This window comes from Trachinotus anak, unplaced genomic scaffold (assembly GCF_046630095.1).
Source record: "Trachinotus anak isolate AG129_WGS33_773 ecotype Australia unplaced genomic scaffold, CSIRO_AGI_Tana_v1 ptg000026l, whole genome shotgun sequence".
In the NCBI taxonomy this organism is placed as follows: domain Eukaryota; kingdom Metazoa; phylum Chordata; class Actinopteri; order Carangiformes; family Carangidae; genus Trachinotus; species Trachinotus anak.
Genome location: NW_027273877.1, coordinates 4,066,322 through 4,085,918, shown reverse-complemented (window position 1 = coordinate 4,085,918; position 19,597 = coordinate 4,066,322). Strand labels below are relative to the sequence as shown.

The 19,597-nt window shown below is 42.9% G+C and overlaps 3 protein-coding genes across 9 annotated transcripts in view; 1 reads left to right on the top strand and 2 right to left on the bottom strand.

Annotated features, from left to right (window-relative positions):
* The first annotated feature begins 1,194 nt into the window (after positions 1-1,194).
* Positions 1,195-2,918, top strand: n6amt1 (N-6 adenine-specific DNA methyltransferase 1). The gene is made up of 6 exons (XM_071464209.1): positions 1,195-1,385; positions 1,488-1,574; positions 1,658-1,748; positions 1,830-1,913; positions 1,991-2,132; positions 2,220-2,918. Exons 1-6 carry the CDS (start codon positions 1,195-1,197, stop codon positions 2,330-2,332), a joined length of 708 nt encoding a protein of 235 aa, XP_071320310.1. The 3' UTR covers positions 2,333-2,918.
* gart (phosphoribosylglycinamide formyltransferase) lies at positions 2,506-14,005 on the bottom strand. Its single transcript, XM_071464201.1, has 23 exons — positions 13,916-14,005; positions 13,621-13,709; positions 11,698-11,847; positions 10,527-10,622; positions 10,258-10,432; positions 9,498-9,609; positions 9,193-9,261; positions 8,965-9,090; positions 8,774-8,861; positions 8,592-8,677; positions 8,344-8,512; positions 7,678-7,912; positions 7,192-7,286; positions 6,682-6,791; positions 5,945-6,143; positions 5,585-5,836; positions 5,325-5,477; positions 4,707-4,910; positions 4,378-4,536; positions 3,820-3,950; positions 3,508-3,649; positions 3,285-3,400; positions 2,506-3,195 (listed from the first exon to the last, which is right to left on the bottom strand). The coding sequence occupies exons 3-23, from the start codon at positions 11,840-11,842 to the stop codon at positions 2,998-3,000; spliced, it is 3,060 nt and encodes a 1,019-aa protein (XP_071320302.1). The 5' UTR covers positions 11,843-11,847; positions 13,621-13,709; positions 13,916-14,005; the 3' UTR covers positions 2,506-2,997.
* A 1,022-nt stretch (positions 14,006-15,027) lies between these two features.
* Positions 15,028-19,597, bottom strand: part of LOC139609507 (uncharacterized) — a 61,748-nt gene continuing 57,178 nt past the window's right edge. For 6 of the 7 annotated variants that reach the window (XM_071464203.1, XM_071464204.1, XM_071464206.1 and 3 more), the window contains 4 exons: positions 17,238-17,536; positions 15,879-16,145; positions 15,650-15,802; positions 15,028-15,559 (listed from right to left, as the gene is read on the bottom strand). In XM_071464203.1, coding sequence (XP_071320304.1) covers positions 15,396-15,559; positions 15,650-15,802; positions 15,879-16,145; positions 17,238-17,523 — 870 coding nt within the window. In that variant the 5' untranslated portion in view covers positions 17,524-17,536 and the 3' untranslated portion in view covers positions 15,028-15,395. Of the gene's footprint in view, positions 15,560-15,649; positions 15,803-15,878; positions 16,146-17,237; positions 17,537-17,618; positions 17,843-19,597 lie in introns of those variants that run through there. The other variant, XM_071464202.1, reaches the window with a different exon arrangement.

Sequence of the window (19,597 nt, the reverse complement as noted above, 5' to 3'; positions counted from 1 at the left end):
CCACAACAGCTGTCTTTCACCTCCTGCAGCAGTGCCAGTGCTCTCATCTGAGAATGCAGCGCAGAACAACAAAACAAGACCAAGTTATTGATGTTTAGACTTGATTTAGTGATATATCTCACTGCAAGAGCACATTAACACTTAGGGCCATTTGTGATGTTTGATTGGTTGATCATGATGTTGTAGTACACTCAGAAAAGGGCGTCTCCATAGCTTCAGCTGCTACCTGGAAACCAGCACAACACATGACATTAAACAGAAGGTAAGATTTTATTTATAGTCGCCTGGCTATCGCTGAAGAAACGTTAGAGAATTGCTGATGTCTTTCGGTTTCATACCATAGTTAGTTGACAATCTTTTGGTTTTGAAGAAAACAAACAATTAGAAGTCATCACATTGGTTTCTGGGACCCTTTCTTTGCAAGCTGACTGAATAATAAAGAAAATAATCTGAAAAAAAAAAAAAAGAGTGCAGCCTATAGTATTATAGATTTATCTGCTGTAGTGAAATGTTCAGTTCAGTTATACTGTGGTGATATTATGATCTTATAAAACATGTAATTTTATTAATCAAGCATTGAAAGCTTAAGCAATAGTTCAGTGAGTACACACTTTACTATGTTAACTATCAAGGATCTGGATACTATATAGCAAAATTAACATTGCTACACACTGTATACTAGCTGTGACGTACCATTATCACTTACACAGTTTAGCTTGGTTTTGGTGATCCTCAGATACTATTATTTTTATTATTACTATGGTTATTATTATAGGTTGAAATGTTGGGTCTGTTTTGTCTGAGCATAATTTCAGTGACTGCTTTACCTTTTAATAAATGTACTACACTACTAAACAGTCACTGAATTGTTTTAAATATATATGTATGTGTGTGTATATATATATATATACACACACACATACATATACATAAATAACTAGTTAGCTATATGTAATAAAGAAATAAATAAAAGCCCAATGGTAAAACGGCAAAGAAGGGGTTAAGTTACGTCACCATGACGTACAAGGATGTGGATTGCTAATATGCTAGCAACGGCAGCTAACCCATACAGCATTAGTTTACGTCTTCTACGATGAATATCAGCGGTATTTTGTGAGTGAAACCGGATCGAACATTTAAAAAACAACACCGAGTAAAAGCCTGACCCCTGTAACAGTCATACTTAGGTCGTGGATGGTGAGGCGGGTCGGTGCAGGCTGTTGGCCAGGCTCCATCCGTGAGGCTAACATGTGTACCGGGTATCCCACACCTGTGTACTCCCACGCTGGACGAGGACACTTCCAGGATGTTTACGAGCCTGCGGAGGACTCTTTCCTTCTGATAGACGCTCTGGAGAAAGATGCACAGCGGCTGCAGCTGATGAGGTCAGACAGCCCCCCCCCTCTCCCATTTTTTTTTCAGCTATCACACATTACCTTCAATTGACCTGAACCTTAAATCTGGGTGTTTCTCTTTGCTGTGTCTAGCCCATGTGTGTGTTTGGAGGTTGGCAGTGGCTCTGGAGTGGTGTCTGCATTTCTGGCATCAGTAGTTGGACCTTCAGCTTTATACATGTAAGCAGCATGTCCATATAATAAAAAAATATGGGGGAAAGGAACATATTCTAATCTTGAATATATGCATGTTTCTCTTGCAGTTGCACTGATGTGAATCCTGCAGCAGCACAGTGCACTAGAAAGACAGCTTCCTGTAACAATGTTTCACTGCAGCCTGTCATCACAGACCTGGTAGGACATTCACATGTGCAAAGATCTGAATAGAAGCAGAAAAATGCACCTTTCAATGTTGTTTTCCTTTCCTTCCTTCAGGCGGAGTGTCTCCTGCCTCAGCTGAGTGGAAAAGTGGATGTCCTCCTGTTCAACCCACCCTATGTCGTGACACCATCAGAAGAGGTGGTTCAGCTCTGTTCAGCAGATGATCTACAAGTTAAAGGTGTGGAGTATTCCAACAATGAGTGGTTTTCTTTCAGGTTGGCAGCAGAGGTATGGAGGCTGCCTGGGCTGGTGGGAAGCGAGGACGAGAGGTGACAGACAGATTTCTGCCCTTGGTACCACAGTTGCTGTCCAGTAAAGGGTTGTTTTACCTCATTACCATTGCTGAGAATGACCCAGGTGGGTTTTGATGTCTTACAAAATCATGTATATTATGTATCATAAATTGGAAGAAATAAGTTTAACAATTTTCCTTTTTCTTACTAGAGGAGATCATCAATTTACTGGGAAAATATGGCTTAAAGGGAGAGTCATGCATGTCCACAAGAGCTGGAAATGAGAGACTGTCTGTCCTGCGTTTCCACAGGAGCCAAACATGAACTGCCACCAATAAATAAAGTGACTGGACACTTTTGAATTTATTCAACTCACCAACTGGGATCCAGAGTCTTGGATTCTACACGGCAAAATGTTTACAGTTGAAAAAAAAAAGCAGTTCCTTGTGAGAAATGATCACACATGCTGGCACATGAGCAGAAACACCACAAAATGCTCTTTCCATTCCCCCATTTTTTAATAATGAAAGAACAGTTTCAGCTATGCAGACATTCAAGAAATCATTACACAAACAACATACTCCATCCAGAAAACATTACAAGTTGGACCACCATGCTTTTTTTTCTAATTTATGTTAATTCCAGTGCAGACAAAATTCTATAATTTCTCTAAAGGTATAATTGGAATGTAATTTTTGTTTCAAGTATAATGCTTCTTTACACTAGAAGTTGAAATGCTACGTTTTCATCTATGTCTGTTTCTAAGCTCTCGGCATCCCATGAAGAAATCAACTCAACTGGACCTATCAGTCTGAGAAAAGACACTTTGGTGAAGTGGAATAGTAAAAAGTTATTAGTGTGACCTTAGCTGATGCTTGTAAAAACAGTAAACTTGTTATCTATTCACCAGTCTGCCTTGTTAGTGTCTCTTTTGTGTTATAAAACCAGTGTTATGTAACAGAAGTCGAGTTGAGTGGGATTTATGTTCTTTAACTGTGTGAATTTGACTTCCACGTGATGTGTCCGTCCTCTCCGAGCCTGACGGTGCTGCTGGCCACCAGTTCCAGAGCAGCGGGGAAGGCCCGGTGCTCGGCCTGTCTGATTCTGTCGGACAGACTCTCCTCTGTGTCGCTGCTCAGCACAGGCACCGCCTCCTGCACGATGATGGCTCCTGCATCCACCTCTTCCTAAACACAGGCAAACAAATGGTTGAGGTTTTTACAGGTATTTGCCTCTTAGTCTGACATCCAGTATTTCCACAGTACGCCATACTTACTGCTACAAAGTGGACTGTGCAGCCAGTAACCCGCACCCCCGCCTGCAGGGCCTGCTTCTGGGCATTCACACCCTTGAATGACGGCAGCAGGGACGGATGGATGTTCAGTAATTTTCCTGTAATAGAAAGAAGCAGTGTAAGATACCTTCCTGTGGCTGCCAGATGTTCTGACTTAAAGGTGCAAATGTACGCAAACTAGGAGTCTGAGCAGCATTTTTCACACCGTTCCATTTCTTCACGAAAGTTCCCGTCAGGATCCTCATGAATCCAGCCAGACACACCAGCTCCACCCCAAACTCCTCCAGCACACGATCAATGGTGCCGTCAAACTCAGCTCGGCTCCCGTACAGTTTGTGGTCCACCACCTGGGACCAGACACACAAACATAACTGTAACGTAGCGATATATTATTCTAATCCTTAAGGACTCCAGTGTTTATTTCTTTCAGTTAAATGCTGAAAAAACATGGCCCAACTAACTGTAACTTTGCTGTTTTTATGAGTAGTGGAAATATCATTACTGTAACTATTATTACCCGTGTCTGGATGCCAGCCAACGACGCTCTCTTCAGGCCCTGAACTCCGGGCCTGTTTGAGATGACCACCACAATCTCTGCTGAGCTGGACGGACGCTTGACCTGCTCTATCAGGGCCTGGAGGTTGGTGCCTGGCACAGAAGAGGATAATTTTAGACACATGAGGAAACCATAAGGAATCTTGTGATCTGCCTTTAAGGGAAATGTTTTTGACATTTTGGGAAATACACTTGCTCGCTGTGGAGTAAATATGTAACCTCAAAAACCACTAACACATTTGATCTCCTTTGTTTAATTTGTACAAAAACTGAGTTGTAAAAAAGGACACTATGCTGTGTCAAAGGGATTTTGTATTGCATCATTTAGTAATTGTAAGACAGAGTGACCATTATCAAAAAGACTCGAGAAGTGTGTGTCTGTGGGCCCAGTGTCTCAATCTGTCCATGATGATATTCTCATCTAACAGTGAGTATATTTCACAACATGTCAGGCTACTGCTTTCAGGTACTCTGGCACTTGTGAAACTCCAGTTGCAATGCAAGATTACTAAGCGCACACCTGTGCCAGAGATGAGAACAGCTACTCTTGTCTTCTTGCATGGTGTGTCGACGTCGCCATGGCAACCATTGTTTTGCTCGACCCCCAGCTCTGCACCAGGGGCTGGTCCTGCATTCAGCAGGCTGTGCTTCAGGTTACGGACCGCCACGGCCTCCGCGCCTGCATAAACAAACACAATAAAACAAATCTTTATTTCTCTTCTACCTACTTTATTAATCTGCACTGGTTATAATTCTAAGATGATAGTTTATTTTTAGCCTTTTCTCATCCAATTGTAACAATACCTCTCTAATACAGCATCTGAATCTATGAGCGTTTCAGTGACTCACCCGGCTGCCTGTGGGCCAGCGAACCCACGATCCAGGCCTCTTCATGGGCTTGAAGCTGGCGCAGAACCCTCTGAGCGTCCAGGGGGGCGACCACCAGCACTGCCCCCAGGCCACAGTTGAAGGTGCGGGCCATCTCGTCCTCGCTCAGGCCGCCCTCTTTGTGGAGCCAGGAAAACACTGGAGGGATGCTCCACCGAGACGCGTCTGAGTCACGCACAGAAACCAAGCGTAAATATTAATGAGAGAGCTGTGGCCTTTAATCAGAACAGGTGACCTCTACATTTTCTAGTCAGGGAAAGACTCCCAGGACGACGAGAATACATTAAACAATAAGTGGAGGGGAACTGAGTATAATAAGAAGGCTGCTTATTTATGTTTACATTTGTATGAACTTTCAGTGTGCACAAAGGTCACACAACTATAAACATATTTATACTGGAAGTAGTCTTGATTCCTATTTTTCACTTCACTCTATGACACTATAAATAATATTGATTTCTAAAATGCAAATGCAGCTTCAGCCAGAGGCAAACCACTTTTCCTGATTGTTGGCGTCAACGTTTTTATTCGCTTGTGTTGCACAGAAGGATCAAGCGTGCGTGTGTGCTTCCATCTCACCTAAATCGACTGCCAGCTCCTGGGGCAGCACCCGAGGGATGTTCTCCAGAAGGCCGCCCCCCGTGATGTGAGCGTAGGCCTTGACGGCGCCGCTGCGCAGGATCGGCAGGAGCAGGCGACTGTAGATCTTTGTCGGTGTGAGCAAAACCTCCCCTGCAGGCGGAATTTCAGTCACATGGCGTTGAAGTTAAAGTCATGATTAAAGCCTCATACGAAAATTAAAATTAAAAGCACATCTTTGAGACCTGGAGGTGACTCACCGACAGTCAGTCCCTGCTGGCCAAAGGGCGCTGGGGAGCTGTAGCTGAGGTGGGCTCTCTCCAGGACTTTGCGGACCAGGCTGAAACCGTTGCTGTGCACTCCAGAGGAGGCCACTCCGATCAGCAGGTCCCCCTCGGCGATGTCCCCCAGCCTGGGCAGCAGGGCTCCACGCTCCACTGCTCCGACGCAGAACCCAGCCAGGTCGTACTCACCTGGGGCGTAGACGCCCGGCATTTCTGCCGTCTCCCCTCCTGGACGTGGACAAAGACACAGATGGAGGCTTGAAACAAGGAGCTCATTCATGTGATAGACTGAATATTTTGAATTTGGAACCCTCATCGTTTAATCTCTTCTCTCACCCAGCAGGGCACAGCCCGCCATCTCGCAGGCCTTAGCGATGCCGCCAACCACCGAGGCGGCCACGTCCACCTCCAGGCTGCCGCAGGAGAAGTAGTCGAGGAAGAAGAGCGGCTCGGCGCCCTGAGCGAGCACATCGTTCACACACATGGCCACCAGGTCCTGACCCAGGCCGCCATGCTGCCTGCACGCCTGTGCGATCTGAGGATGAAAAAGAAAAAAAAAAAACATTTAAAACAGAGCCAAATGCTTGACCATCAACTGTGTGTGAGAGAGATTTTGCTGGATATTTGAAACCTACAGCTCAGGTGGGAAGTTTTGGCACCTTGACAAATGAAACAAACTTGTGCAAAATTAAAAATAAAAACTAACGATGAGCAGAATCTCCTCCCAAGTGTCTGTGAAATAATCCAGGATCTTTCACACTTTAAATGAATTTGTATTTCTGTTCAGGGGTTTTAAGAAGCCAGAGTCTAAGCCTTTGAATCTGCCTACAGATAAGCCCCCTGCTGCTCCTTTACTTCTGAGCCAAATTTAAATGGTTTTCTCAGCCCATCTGGAAATTACCAAAGCCACTTTGGACTGAGTGGAAGTTTTAGTACTTTCATTCCACTCTCATTTGTTCCAGGACTGTGCAATTACAACGAGTCACATATTGAACAGTGACAACAAATGGCAGTGAAGTTTTGCATGAAGAATACGACGACTCATGGCTACGATGGAAGAATTCAAATCCCACCTTCAGCTTGGTCCCCACTCCGTCGGTGCCAGACACCAGGATCGGGTCCACAAATCCTGCAGCTTTCAGGTCAAACAGCCCAGCGAAGCCCCCCAGCTCTGCATTACACCCTGGTGAAAAGAAAGAAAACAACACCAATTACACTGCTTCATCCACTTTTTCTGGTGTAACAGCTTGTATTAGGGCTGCTGAATTTATTGCAACAAACAAGACATGATCAAAATCACTACAATTACAACTACAATTGCCAAAAAACCCAGCAATTTGTTTCCTAATGAGAAGTTGGTTTCAGTCTGCTGCTTAAAAACAAGAAAACAATGTTCTCTGCCTGATAGTTCACAAAGCTGTTAAAATCTGGAGATCAGTATTAAAACACCGTTTTCTCTGAGTGCTGTTTTAGTTTGACACATGAGCACAGAGAGACACAAGCATCTCCTCGTTATTTAGATGCACAAATAAAAAGGTGTTTTTCTTGCAGTCTTCAGTTTTTGGAGGTGAAATTGAAATTACCAGTGCGAGAAGTTGCCTTGGCCAGAGGCTTGATCATCTCCACCAGCTTGTTACCGGCAGCAATGTCCACTCCGCTGTCCTTATAGGTCAGACCTCTGTCAGAGACACAGTATATATTTTTTTTTTTTATTCATTATTTAGTATCAAGTCTGTCTGCAGCTAAAACAGCAATAAGTGTTGTGGAAGAGGATTTAAAGTGGGAATTTGTGACTGATTGTGAATTAGAGCACATGCATCAAGATTATTTTAAGTATTCAAGCAAATTAATATAATTATTTACTTGGTAATTACCAAAAAAAAAAAAAAGTAGGACACAGGTACATCCACAGTGAAGTTTATTATTCAGAAACATGACTTACAGTTTGGAAATTAACTAGAAAAAACTACAAATGCGATAAAGCAAGAAAAAAAAATACAAGAACAAAAAAGGGAATGTTTTTAGTGTTTTATTTTGTGTTTTTTTGTCTGTACCACACTCACACACACCTGTGCTGGTTCAGGTGGGCGATGGCCCGGTGGCCGATGTCACGGCGGTACACGGCGCCCGGGAAGCCGATGGCAGCCACGCCTTGATTGGCCGCCTGCAAGGCCATCTCCAGGGACGAACTGACCGCGGTGACCGTCAGGACCCGCCCGCCGCTGGAGACCACACCTCCTTCCTTCAGGGCCGTACCGGCGTGGAAAACCTGCAGCCCCATGTTGTCCTGAACCTCGGACAAACCTGAAGCACAGCAGCGGTGTGAGTCTGAGTTACAGCACCTGTTAAAATAGCTCGAGTGTAATGGCCATTTATGGACCAAATGAGTAATCATGGATATTTCACTTTGATAATTAATAATGAGTAGAATACTTATAATGAAAATAATTCTTAGTTGCAGCCCTAGTTTGCATTGAAATTACATTTATAGATCTAATCTAAGAAGAAGAAACAATATGCTGCAATGAAAATTCATGCATTTTACAGTGTGGAAGATTAAATACAATTATGTGAATGAAGAACACCATCTTTACAAATCGGGGTCAAAATTACAATTTCCTTACCAGTCCCACATGAATAAAGCTGCATTAACTGTGTTGCTGGGCAGATACAGGAAGGATGTGTTTCCCCCTCCCTTCCGAGGTTTATCTTCGGTGCTGCAGTGTCATGCTTACCTGTGATCTCTACTCCTTTCTTGTAGGAGCCGGGGTAGCCAGCGCTGGCCATGACCACCGTGACTGCAGAGCTGTCCTGGTGCCACACGGGGGCGTTGGCGGCCAGTTTGCCATTCATGGTGTTCAGGATGACATCATACAGGTCGCTCTTCAGCAGGGGCAGCAGCACCTGAAAAACAGTGACGGTTAAAGAGCAAAAGATAATGTTTGGTTTCATACTGAGACGGGTGACAGGCGGCGAAACCCACCTGACACTCAGGGTCTCCGAAGCGACAGTTGAACTCGAGCACCTTTGGCCCCTGCTTGGTCAGCATCAGCCCTGCGTACAGCACACCTGGAGGAGCACGGCAAAACAAACCGAGGCGTTGATTCATTCACCTGCGGAAAACAACAACAGATGCAGGGGACACAGCAGAGAAGCAGCACTTGCCCACATAAGGAGCTCCCTCCTTCCTCATCCCGTCCACTGTCTTCTGGAGGACCGTCTCTCTGATCTGCTGCAGCTGCTCCTGACTGACCTGCAACAGGTTCCAGAGAGAGCAGCTGACAAAAAATGTACAAGCAGGCTGAGTCTCTGAAGAAAGAAACCTGGAGGCATAGCATGACCTTGCTCCTCATTACCTGAGGGGTGGGGCAGTAGGCCCCCATGCCGCCGGTGTTTGGCCCCTGGTCACCATCCTGCAGCCGCTTGTGATCCTGCGCCGGAGGCATCGGAGACACCGAGGAGCCGTCACTGAAACACAGACACTACAGGAGGAGGAGGAGGAGGAGGAGAAGTTGAACAATTTTCGCTTTATTCATAATTTAAGATTGAGTTGGTGCGGATATGCTGTTGGGAATTTCACTCACGGACACTTCCTCTCCCTCTAGAAGCTCCTCAACCACCACCGTCTCCCCTGCAGCTCCGAACGCTCTGTCCTGTAAGAGCGGGCCTTTATTACATATGCACACTGATTTGATCCATCCAAAAATGAGGATTATAGCAGAAAATGATCACTAATAACAGGGTTTATCATTGTTGTAGCAGGGTACAAACACCAGGAGTAATCATAAAGGCCTTTGCAACAGTCACTTTAGCCACAGGGCATTTTCTCCTCGCTAATATCATCATCAAGGATCAATGATCATAGAGAGAAATGTCTGACAGTCTCTACCTTCATGATGTCCATCACAGCCTGACAAGCCTCGTCCTGGTCTCCCGCCACAATGACTCCCTTCCCGGCTGCCAGACCGCTGGCCTTCACTACCAGTGCAGGAAAGTCGGCGCTGGAGGCCCCGAACAATGAAACCAACTCAGTAATTTGCAGAGAGAATCAACATCTTCTCACAGAAAAACACATCTGGAACAGATGCTGCATTGCTGATATAAAAAAAAAGGACAAAATGTGTTTCTGTGGACCATTTAACATTTGCAGAGCACGCTATTGTCTGGGAATGGGTTTGAGATCTGTATGGATGAAGGCTGTCAGGATATGGCAGCTGCTGTTCTGCCGAAGATGCTTTATACGACCACAGAAATGACTTTCACTGAGTGCAGGGGATTTTTCTCTTTGTTTAGAAAACTTCCCCAACTTCTTCGAGGGCGCTCTCATACGGAAAACAATCATCACATCTTAGATCATTAACTCATGAAACCATCTGAGAAACAAAACTTCAGCGAAGATTTCATTTTCTATTATGGCACAAATTTTTGTGCTTAATGGCTCCGAAAAACCGAACTCCACAACCTTCCTGCTGGAAATGAAAACTGATAACAGACTCACCATAAACAGTATGAATTTAGCTCTATTTCCCCTCTGCTAATTACTCTATTTATTAATTATCTACATTAGATACAGAGAAGTGTCCCAATATGTTTTTTATTATCAATCATAGCGTGCACAAACACACTCTTCATCTGTCTACTGTACTGACGTGCGGATGTATTTGCAGGCCTCCTGGGGGTCGGTGAAGGAGCCATAACGGGCCGTGGGGATGCCGTGACGCTCCATGAAAGCCTTGGAGAAGCTCTTGCTGGCCTCTAACTGCGCTGCTTTGGCAGAGGGGCCAAAACACGGCACGCCCGCTGCCATCAGGTCGTCCACGATACCTGACGGAGGACGTGGAAGCAGACGGGAAGGAAACAATGAACAGGACACAAGATAAGAGTCAGTTACTTCCCCCTAATGTCCACGTTCGCTCACCTGCTGCCAGCGGCACCTCCGGTCCGACCACGACCAGCCCCACGTGATGATCCTTACAGAACTGGGCCAAGATGGTGTGGTTACTCACCGACACCTCTGCAGGGAGGAAATCAAAGGAAGTAACAGCGTGATAAATGATTCAGTCAGTGCGTGAAAATGCTTGTCTTCACCTTGAAATAGGGTGCAAATAAATTCTCTGCTACATGTACTAAAGCACTAATGAGTCAGTGTTGTTATGGACATGAAATAAGTGCCTTCTATATAAGGGGAACACTATAAGGTCACTAATAAGTGTCTGTTCAGTGTTTTTTTGTTCATAAGATAATAAAAAAACTAAATGTCTCACATCCAATGTTGGAAAATACAAAAAAATATTATGTCAGATCGTTATTATATTTATGTGAGAAATGATTTAAATAATGACTCCAGAGCTGTAACAATAAGTTGGTTATAAAAATAATCTTTGCTTTTTATAGTAGACTAGAGAGTCAGATGAGAAGATTGATGCCACTCTCATGTCTGTAAAAATAAATTGAAGCTACAGCCAGCAGCCGTTAGCTTAGCTTAGCACAAAGGCTGGATGAGCAGCACCTCCAAATCTCACTAATTAACACCTCATTTGTTTCATTCACACAAATGTTACAGTGTAAAAATGACAATTTAAGCAGATGCTGGCTGAAGCTTTCTTTTTTATTTAATATCAAACTATTCCTTTAAGTTCATTTTTGGTTTTTGTTAGATTGTTAGAGATATTTTTTATTATTTTCAGACCAAACAATTAATTTTGAACATAAGACAGATTAATTAATGATGAAAATAATCATTAGCTGCAGCACTAAATCATTCAGTATTGTATATATTGAATATATTGTAATTCCAGCACCATAAACACAAATGAAATCAACTTTAAGCTTTAATTGACAGTTTTTTGGAATCATTTAAACTCATTTTCATGATTTCAGTTTTGGTCAAATTCAGACAAAACTGTTAAAGAAGGAATAAAGATAAGTTTTAAAAAAAATACTTTATTAAATTGTCCAGTAGCTTATTAATGGATTTAATAAAGATTTGAGTCTGTGTCATGATCCACTGCCTTTGGCCGAGGCGTTGAAAAGTCTGAAGGCAGTGGGAACAGACGAACTGAAGAGTGTTCATTAGTGTCTGTATTTACCAGAGTTGCTGATCTTCCCACAGTTGGCTGTGCCTGCGTTGCCCGGAGCAACCAGGACTTGCTGAATCTGTGGCGACTGCGCCAACTTCCAGGCCAGTGCGTGCTCCCGTCCACCGCTGCCAACCACCAGCACCCGTTCTGCCATGGCACCTGAATGAAGACGATCCCAGCGTGCAGCATTAGACCCAGATCAGTCACACCTTCATGGCTACCCCCACAGAACATCCAGCGCTTCCCGTCCGCCTTCAATTGTTCATAAAGCATTTAATTGCATGCAGAGACTGACCTATAACGAAAGGAATTTGCTCAGCTGTGAGGAAGCGTTGACCTTTTCTGAGGCCTGCGGTCTTATATTATCTTGTAATGCCACACAAACAACGACCCAATCAACTCGAACAAAAACACAAGTCGACAATTAAATGGCATGGTCACCAGGCAGGGCCAAATCACCAGCAACTGACAACAGGGGCTCATTTGCATAGAAAAACAAAGCCATTATCAGGTTGATATACAGTTAACCACTCGCCGGAGCCTCAGTTTGGCAGCGCAGCTATTCTGCAGTCTCTCTTTCTTTGAGTGTCTCATTTTCCAAACGCAGTGACTGGATCACATTTTTGTTTCTAAACCAATTTTCTGTGAAGCAAATGTTTCATTTACTATTTGCACATGTAAGAGCGAGAATGTGCTGATTTTACAGCCATACAGCTTCATGTAAAGAGCTTTTCTCAGTTACTCGTGATATTTGCAACCATCTAAAACGCCTTTAATAATAAACCGCATTTGAGAGGATTTCACACTCAAAATAAAAGGAAACTGTGCTAATCTAAAGTAAAACATGATATGTACTGTCACGGTGAGTGTCACACAATGTAAATTCAATCAACAGAAACCAGTGTTCCTCAAGACACACACTGGGATCAATGTAATCTCGTCACTGGGATAAAAACTTGAATCATTTCAGTGGCTTTTGGGCTCGACCACTGCTCTGAATTTCCTAGACGAGAAGAAATCAGACTGATTGTGTTCAATTTGACCTCATAATGTGATCAAAGAAAAATGAATTCCATCTTTTAGAGCTATGAATGTACAAGATTTTGCATAAAAACAGTCGAAAAGAAACTGCAAACGCCTCTGTGCACCCTTTCCACCCCTACAACTCAAACAGAACGGGGTCAGAGTTCAAACCATCCCAATCTGCACTGACCTGAAACCTGCGACTCGAGCTCTGAGGATTGTGCAATTGCATGGTTTACTATACTAAAAAAGGCCTGAATGTGCCTAAAACATACAACATAATACAACACAAAAGGGCGAGTGTTGCACAGTGGGCACACACGTTCAACAATTAGCCAAATCACCGGCTGTGATTGAAATCACCCCACTCATGTGACTCACATGTCAGACTGCAAATCAAACGCATGAGTCTCACAAAGCATGTTTTTAAATGCCCTTTCAAGAAAACCACACTTTAAATAAGCTGTTGTCGCATGTTTGATGATTATTTTTTGACATTTTCTTCCTCACGCTGCAAATCACTGTACTCCGCTGTATATTTCGCAGGAAAAAGCTAAAACACGGGATCAGTGTTCAAGACTAAAATCAACATCAGTGTAGAGGTTGTCACATAAGTCAAGCCACGCATTTAGCCCACAGTATGCATTACTAATATGGGATAAACATGCATGCACTTACATTTAACATGACGGATGGTGTTGTCTAACTTCTGATGACAATATCTCACAAAGGTCTGTGCACATTTATTTAACCTCAATGGTTTTCCAGTACAAGCTTGTAAAGCATAAGTGAAATGCATCAATACTGAAGTAATAACAGGTCTGATTTTAACACAGTCTGCTCTCATAATAACATGTGCACTCGAACCTGTGGTGAAATAAGATCCAGCATGCTGCTTAACCCACTCACCTGTGTGTGTTTGTGTACGTGTGGAGGAGGAAACAGCCGGAGCCGGGTTCAGGACAGCAGCCAGGAGTGTCTCCTCTGCTCTCTGTGGACTGACCGTGGAGACACACACACACACACACACACACACGCACACACACACCACGTGGATTGAATCTATCACAGTGATGCACATTGTGAAAGCGTCGCACGGACAAACGCCGCGCAAAGTTACGCAAAAAGCGCTGAACAACATTAAAACTGACGCATGCATCATTGTTTCCCGTTTCATTAGTGTCGCTGTGTTTCTGCTTCTCACCTTTTTCTGCCGCTCAAACTGTTTTGGGCAAGTTCTTCAGATTTTTCCAACTTCCTCGGGGTGTAACGACCGAGTGCATCATGGGAATTGTAGTTGAGTAAGTTAAATAAGTCGCTAAGGCTTCTTTGTTTTTTTAAAAGGGGAATATAAGAGTAATTTTTATGGCACTGTCGCTGAAGTATATTTTAAATACAATTACTTTATTTGCAAGAATTAAAAAAAAAAAAAAGAAAACTGAGCCACTATAATCACAGACGCCCACTTTTATTCCACTTGGTTTAGTTGAACATTTCTGTTATATAGATTAGATAATTATATATAGATAGATAAAATTTCAAACAATGTCTATTTGCATAATAAGCTTATGCAAATAGACAATTACAAAAGGAAACAGATTTTTAGGACATACAATTTTGCAAAATAACTTTACATTTATATAGCCTCAATTTTATCACAGCCTTATACTTATATATTTTTTTCTATTCACTTTAATTTGTATTTCTTTTCTGTTTTTTTTTTCCTTTTGATTTATGTGTAAATATATGTAGTGATGTTTGTTAGTCAACCTTTGTGCATTTGAAAGTCAATAAAATTTAAATCACACACAGAACAAATAAAGTTAAAAAAAAAAATCCATGACAAGTAAAAGTGTATGATAGATTATTCTATGACATTATTAGATTAACTCTGCTGCACCAATGAGAAAGTAGCATTTTACTCAAATTTTAACTGCTTTATGTACAATTAGATTAAGTCCACTGATTCAAAAATCAAGGGGTTGAGCCAAATAAGGGTCACGAGATAAATCTGACAGGTTGTGAGATGAAGAATGGAGCAGAAAAGAGGAGAAAAACGTTCTGCTACACACATTTACCTCTTTCAGCCTCAAATCATTATTTAAATAAAACCAAATGAGAAGATTAGTTCTGTGGTGGAACTGCTTAAAGGGGTAACAAGACGAAAAAGGTTGTGAACCACTGCTTTACTCTTTAATCATGAATTTTATAAGCTGATGATACATGTAATTCAAATCTGAAAAGTAACTTGTAACTCCAGCTGCAACATGAAAACACTCAAGTATACAAAAAAACAACACAGTGCATTGGACAAAAGCTTTTTTTTATCTTTTATTTTGAGAAAGCTATTGAGATTAAAAATATCTTTTTCAAGAGTGTTCTGGTCAAGATAGGCAGCAATGACAGACAGCGACTTACAGGCAATTAAAACAGTTATTGTAAAATGATAACGCTCAGATATAAGAGCTCATCGTAGAACCAACCTAGTTAACACCTTAAACGATTCAAGAGCTCCCTAAACCTTCATGCAAGTATGGAAACAGGCATCAGTGATAGAAATACTCATGGATGACTGTGGGTCTGTTGGTTTGTGCTCAACGAAATGTCATATTATCAGTTTTATTTCTCAGATTGCAATAAAAGAGTCACAGCTTCAAGTCTTGAGTCCATGCGCGCCAGTTCCGTCACAACAAAGGGAGTTCAGGCGCGCTGAGGAGTTCCTGTCCTACGCCTGAGTCTCGCAGGGCGAAGAACGTGATGCCTGAACTGTACGCTGCAGGGATGGTGATGTGCGTTGACTTGGGTTGCTCTTGTTCCTGTTCCTCTGAGGTCATCTGTTTCACCTGACCTAATGGGATGAAGATGAGGAGGAAAACATGTAAAATATTTTGACCAGATAAAGAAATGACACAAATAAAGCCATAAGTACATGATTTACCTTCAACATCCAGGGCTTTCCATCGTGGGTCAGACTGACTGTCTGAGAGGCTGGACAGACAGGAATCAGAGGTTAGTCGCTGCAGGACGTCTTCTCGGCGAATCAGCAGCACAGATTCGCTGCAGAGCCGCTTGTGCACCTCTCCCTCGCTTACTGGAAGGAATTTAAACAGGAAATGATCACACATCAACATCAGAGCACTCAGAGTGGCTTTCCTCTCGTTACTCACCTACATCTAAAGGATTGGTCATGAAAACGGCGTTAGGTGCGACCCCGAATATAAGCTGGTGGTGCCAGGCGTCGGGCACCTCCTCTCCCTCGGGTACAGCCAGCTGCATGTTCATGGTCGCCACGGGAACAGCACCTTTTCGAATCCAGCGTGCGAGCCAGGCGAGCAGCTTCACCCGCCGGGGAGGATGGAGGTGGAAGAAGCGACCCATCACCTTCCCGTCACTGGCCTCCTCCGCTCCTGCTATGAGCTGAGCGTGAGTCGCACCTAGAAGGAGATGTGGCGTTTATTTAACTTTTTCCATCACCTGTAGGATCTTGATAGAAGTTACAGGGCCTGTCTATGATATCATACTTTTTTACGTTTCAGTTCAGTTAATATACATGTGTTTCTTTTCAACTTAGTGCTTCAAATAAGGGACGACAGCTTGAGCTAAACGCCAGAAATGTCAATGTAAAAACTGTGTAACAGAGCTGAAAAAGTCAATTACACTCTCTCCTCTGAGAGACATAAAACTCTTTGTCTAATTCAAGAGGGTACTTTTGAATTTGCCTGGTTGGCAGTGCAACCAGCTGTCACGCTGGCAGGAAGCAGCGCTTATGGGTTCAAGACGCTGCACAGCCTCATTCAGCGGGGGGGAGTTATAGCATCTGTGACACCTGAAATATTACTGCCTGTGGAGCCGAGTTAAGATATGCACCTATACAAAGTCATCATTTATGTGTTAATATTTCATTACCTGAAATGTCACAGAGCAGTCTGCTGGAGTTAGAGCTCAAGCCAAGTGTTAAGAGTGTAATATCTGCCAATTTAGTGACATAAATTAAAGAAGCAGAAAATAAAAGCCACATTAATATGAAGAAAAAGTCGCCTCATTTCCCTGCGTTTATGTCGCTTCCATTTGGAGCTTTTATTGTGACGCACGGCGCTGTAAAAGAAGTCACCGATTAACTTCCTGACAGTTAATGATGTCCACTGAGATGTTGCTGCTGCTGCTTATTGTTTAGAGGTAAATGTGATGAATTAATGGTTAAGAATATTGCAATAATACATCCTGCTTCAAACATGATTCAACTTTACCGTTTGTTCATTTTAAAACTGTTCCAACTTTTCGCAGTAAAATATTCACAATAAAAGAATTCAAATGGTAATTTTCAGGCCCTCATTTTACTCATAAAACAGATTTAAAAGATATTAGGAATGCATACTTTTATGAAAAATGATACACGGCTTATAAATGAGTGATCACTTGCTGAAAATTATTATTTCAGATTCATAGCACAGAGGGGAAGTCATGCTCAGTGATAAATAACACCCTCAGGTGGCGCCTGTGTATCACCTGTGCATCAGGACATTTACCGGCTTCACTCCGGGACAGCAGATAGTCCGGCAGAGGAGACTCATTCCTCCTCAGGCGAGTTTGGACACAGCGATCAGCTTCCTCAGGGGCCACATCCACGCCGAGGGCCTTCAGCACATCCACCACCGCTGTAGCCCCGCAGGCTGACGCTCCGATCTGCAGGGTCTGCCTCTCCAGAGCCTCCTGGATGGACCACAGCATGGCCTCACCGGCTCCTTCCTCCTCCTCCTCATCATCATCATTATTATCACCAGCCCCATGGACCTGCTCACACACTGCCTCCATCTGAGGGCCTCACCTGGAAAGACAGGGTTTCACAGGGTAGTCACATGTGTTGCATTCAATTCATGTGCAAAAACGATTCAATGAGTTCAATTTACCAGTCAGATGGTTCACAACAAGTCAGTGTCTTGATAAATAAATCTATCTATCTCTGAAATCTTTACAGCTTGTTCCCATTGACACTGAAAATCCTGCTCAGTCTCTACTTTCACTTTCATGTGTGCAAGTGCAGAGTAATGAATAATGATCACTGTCTCCGTGCTCTCTCATCATCCCCCCAAAGTGACAGGAGTAGCCGGCCGAAGACAACAACGCGAGTGCGCATGCGCAAACTACACGTGGTTTAGTTTCGGTGCTTTCTTTACAGGTGGGACAAGAAGGGAAAGTGACAGGTAGCGCCTCTGCTGGTCGCGTAGAGTCACGACAGGAGGGAGAAGATCTTCAGCCGCGGAGCAGTTCATTCAGATCTACAGGTCAAACACCTGCAGGACACTGTGTCCAAAAATGCAAATGTCCTACTGGGCATGAGCACAGAATTATCCCCTATTATATATATATATATATATTTATATATATATATATATATATATTTATATATATATATAAAATACATCATTTCAAACTTTCTAACAAGTGGATAAGTGCCCTATTTTCTATATTCCAGAGCCTCCACATGCTGATACATGAGTGGTTAACCACTTACAGACACCCCCTTCAAAAAGTACCCAAAACACAGTTGTTCCCATTCCTCATCCCTTCTGATTACAGTCATAACTGCGGTCTCCTTTGAAAACTAACTATTTTACACCCATAAAGTCGGAGTGAGTTACACCAACATGGTACAGATGTTACTTTTTTTTTTTTTTACCTCATCTATTCGTTTTGGCATTAAAAAGGGGAAATATGGGGCATGTAGCTGTACCTTTTGTGTGGAAAACACTCTGAACCAATTCTGTATCAACAGCTGTTGCAGTGATATGGATGTTAAAATGCTTTGCACAGATACTCAGGAGAGTTATTTATACACCTAAAGTAGCGCTATTCAGGCCAAGGCGTCCCATGGGTGGGACGGTGTATTTTAAAGTAATTGAATGAAGAAAATGTATCTGGTATTTCCATTTAAGATTCTGTTTCTATTTTTAATTTATTTCTTATTACATTTGCTGTTACTCTTTTGTGCTGCTGTGTCATATCTGAATTTCCTCTACAGGGGATCAGTAAAGGTACATCTTATCTTATGTATAGAGAGCAACTAAGTATTCTCTTTTGACTGCTGCAGGCCCAAATTGTCCCCAAAACATGGAAGTGGAAGTCTGCTTTTTGTTTTTCCATATCAGGTGTTTTACTTGATACTTCGCTCACAAGACTCACACAGAATATATCTGCGTGACAGTTTTTCACCAAGCCAAGAGATGTCAGTGTTGCTACACTGGAATGCAGCAGGGAGCGGAGCAGCATATGTGGGAACACAGCTGATGTGTGGTGTCACTGAGGTTGATGCTTTGTGAAACAGCCTGAGGCGAGCGTCACCGATGGCCGCCTCCTGCTTTGTGTCCTGCAGTTATCACATGAGGAGGGGGCATCGGGGTGAAACACACACAGAACCTGGACTCTTTGCTTATCCTGAGGCCTGCGAGCTCTCCATGAAACCTTGTACCAGGGTCGCTATAATCAGGATGTCACGTTTGATTTTTTTCAAATTAAGTTTAGAGCAGGTAGTCTTGTATGTCTTTGTAGTAAATTTTGCAAAATTTGTTTTTATTTTTTTTTTTAACCTGGTTTGATGTGGCACAAATGAAATTCACTAACAGTCTGTACTAAGACCACTTAGCCAATCAAATGGCAGCAGTGCAACGTCTAAAATCATGAAGATACAGGTCAGGAGGTTCAGTTAATGCTCACGTCAAACACCAAAACGACTGTGGTGTGATTGTTGGTTTTAGTATGTCTGAAACTGCTCTTCTCCTGGGATTTTTAACAGTTTATAGAGTTTTTTTAATCAGGATATTTTTTAGTTTTTGGAGCCAAAACCAAAAAAAAAAAAACATCTAGTGAGCAGCAGCTCTGTGGATGAAAA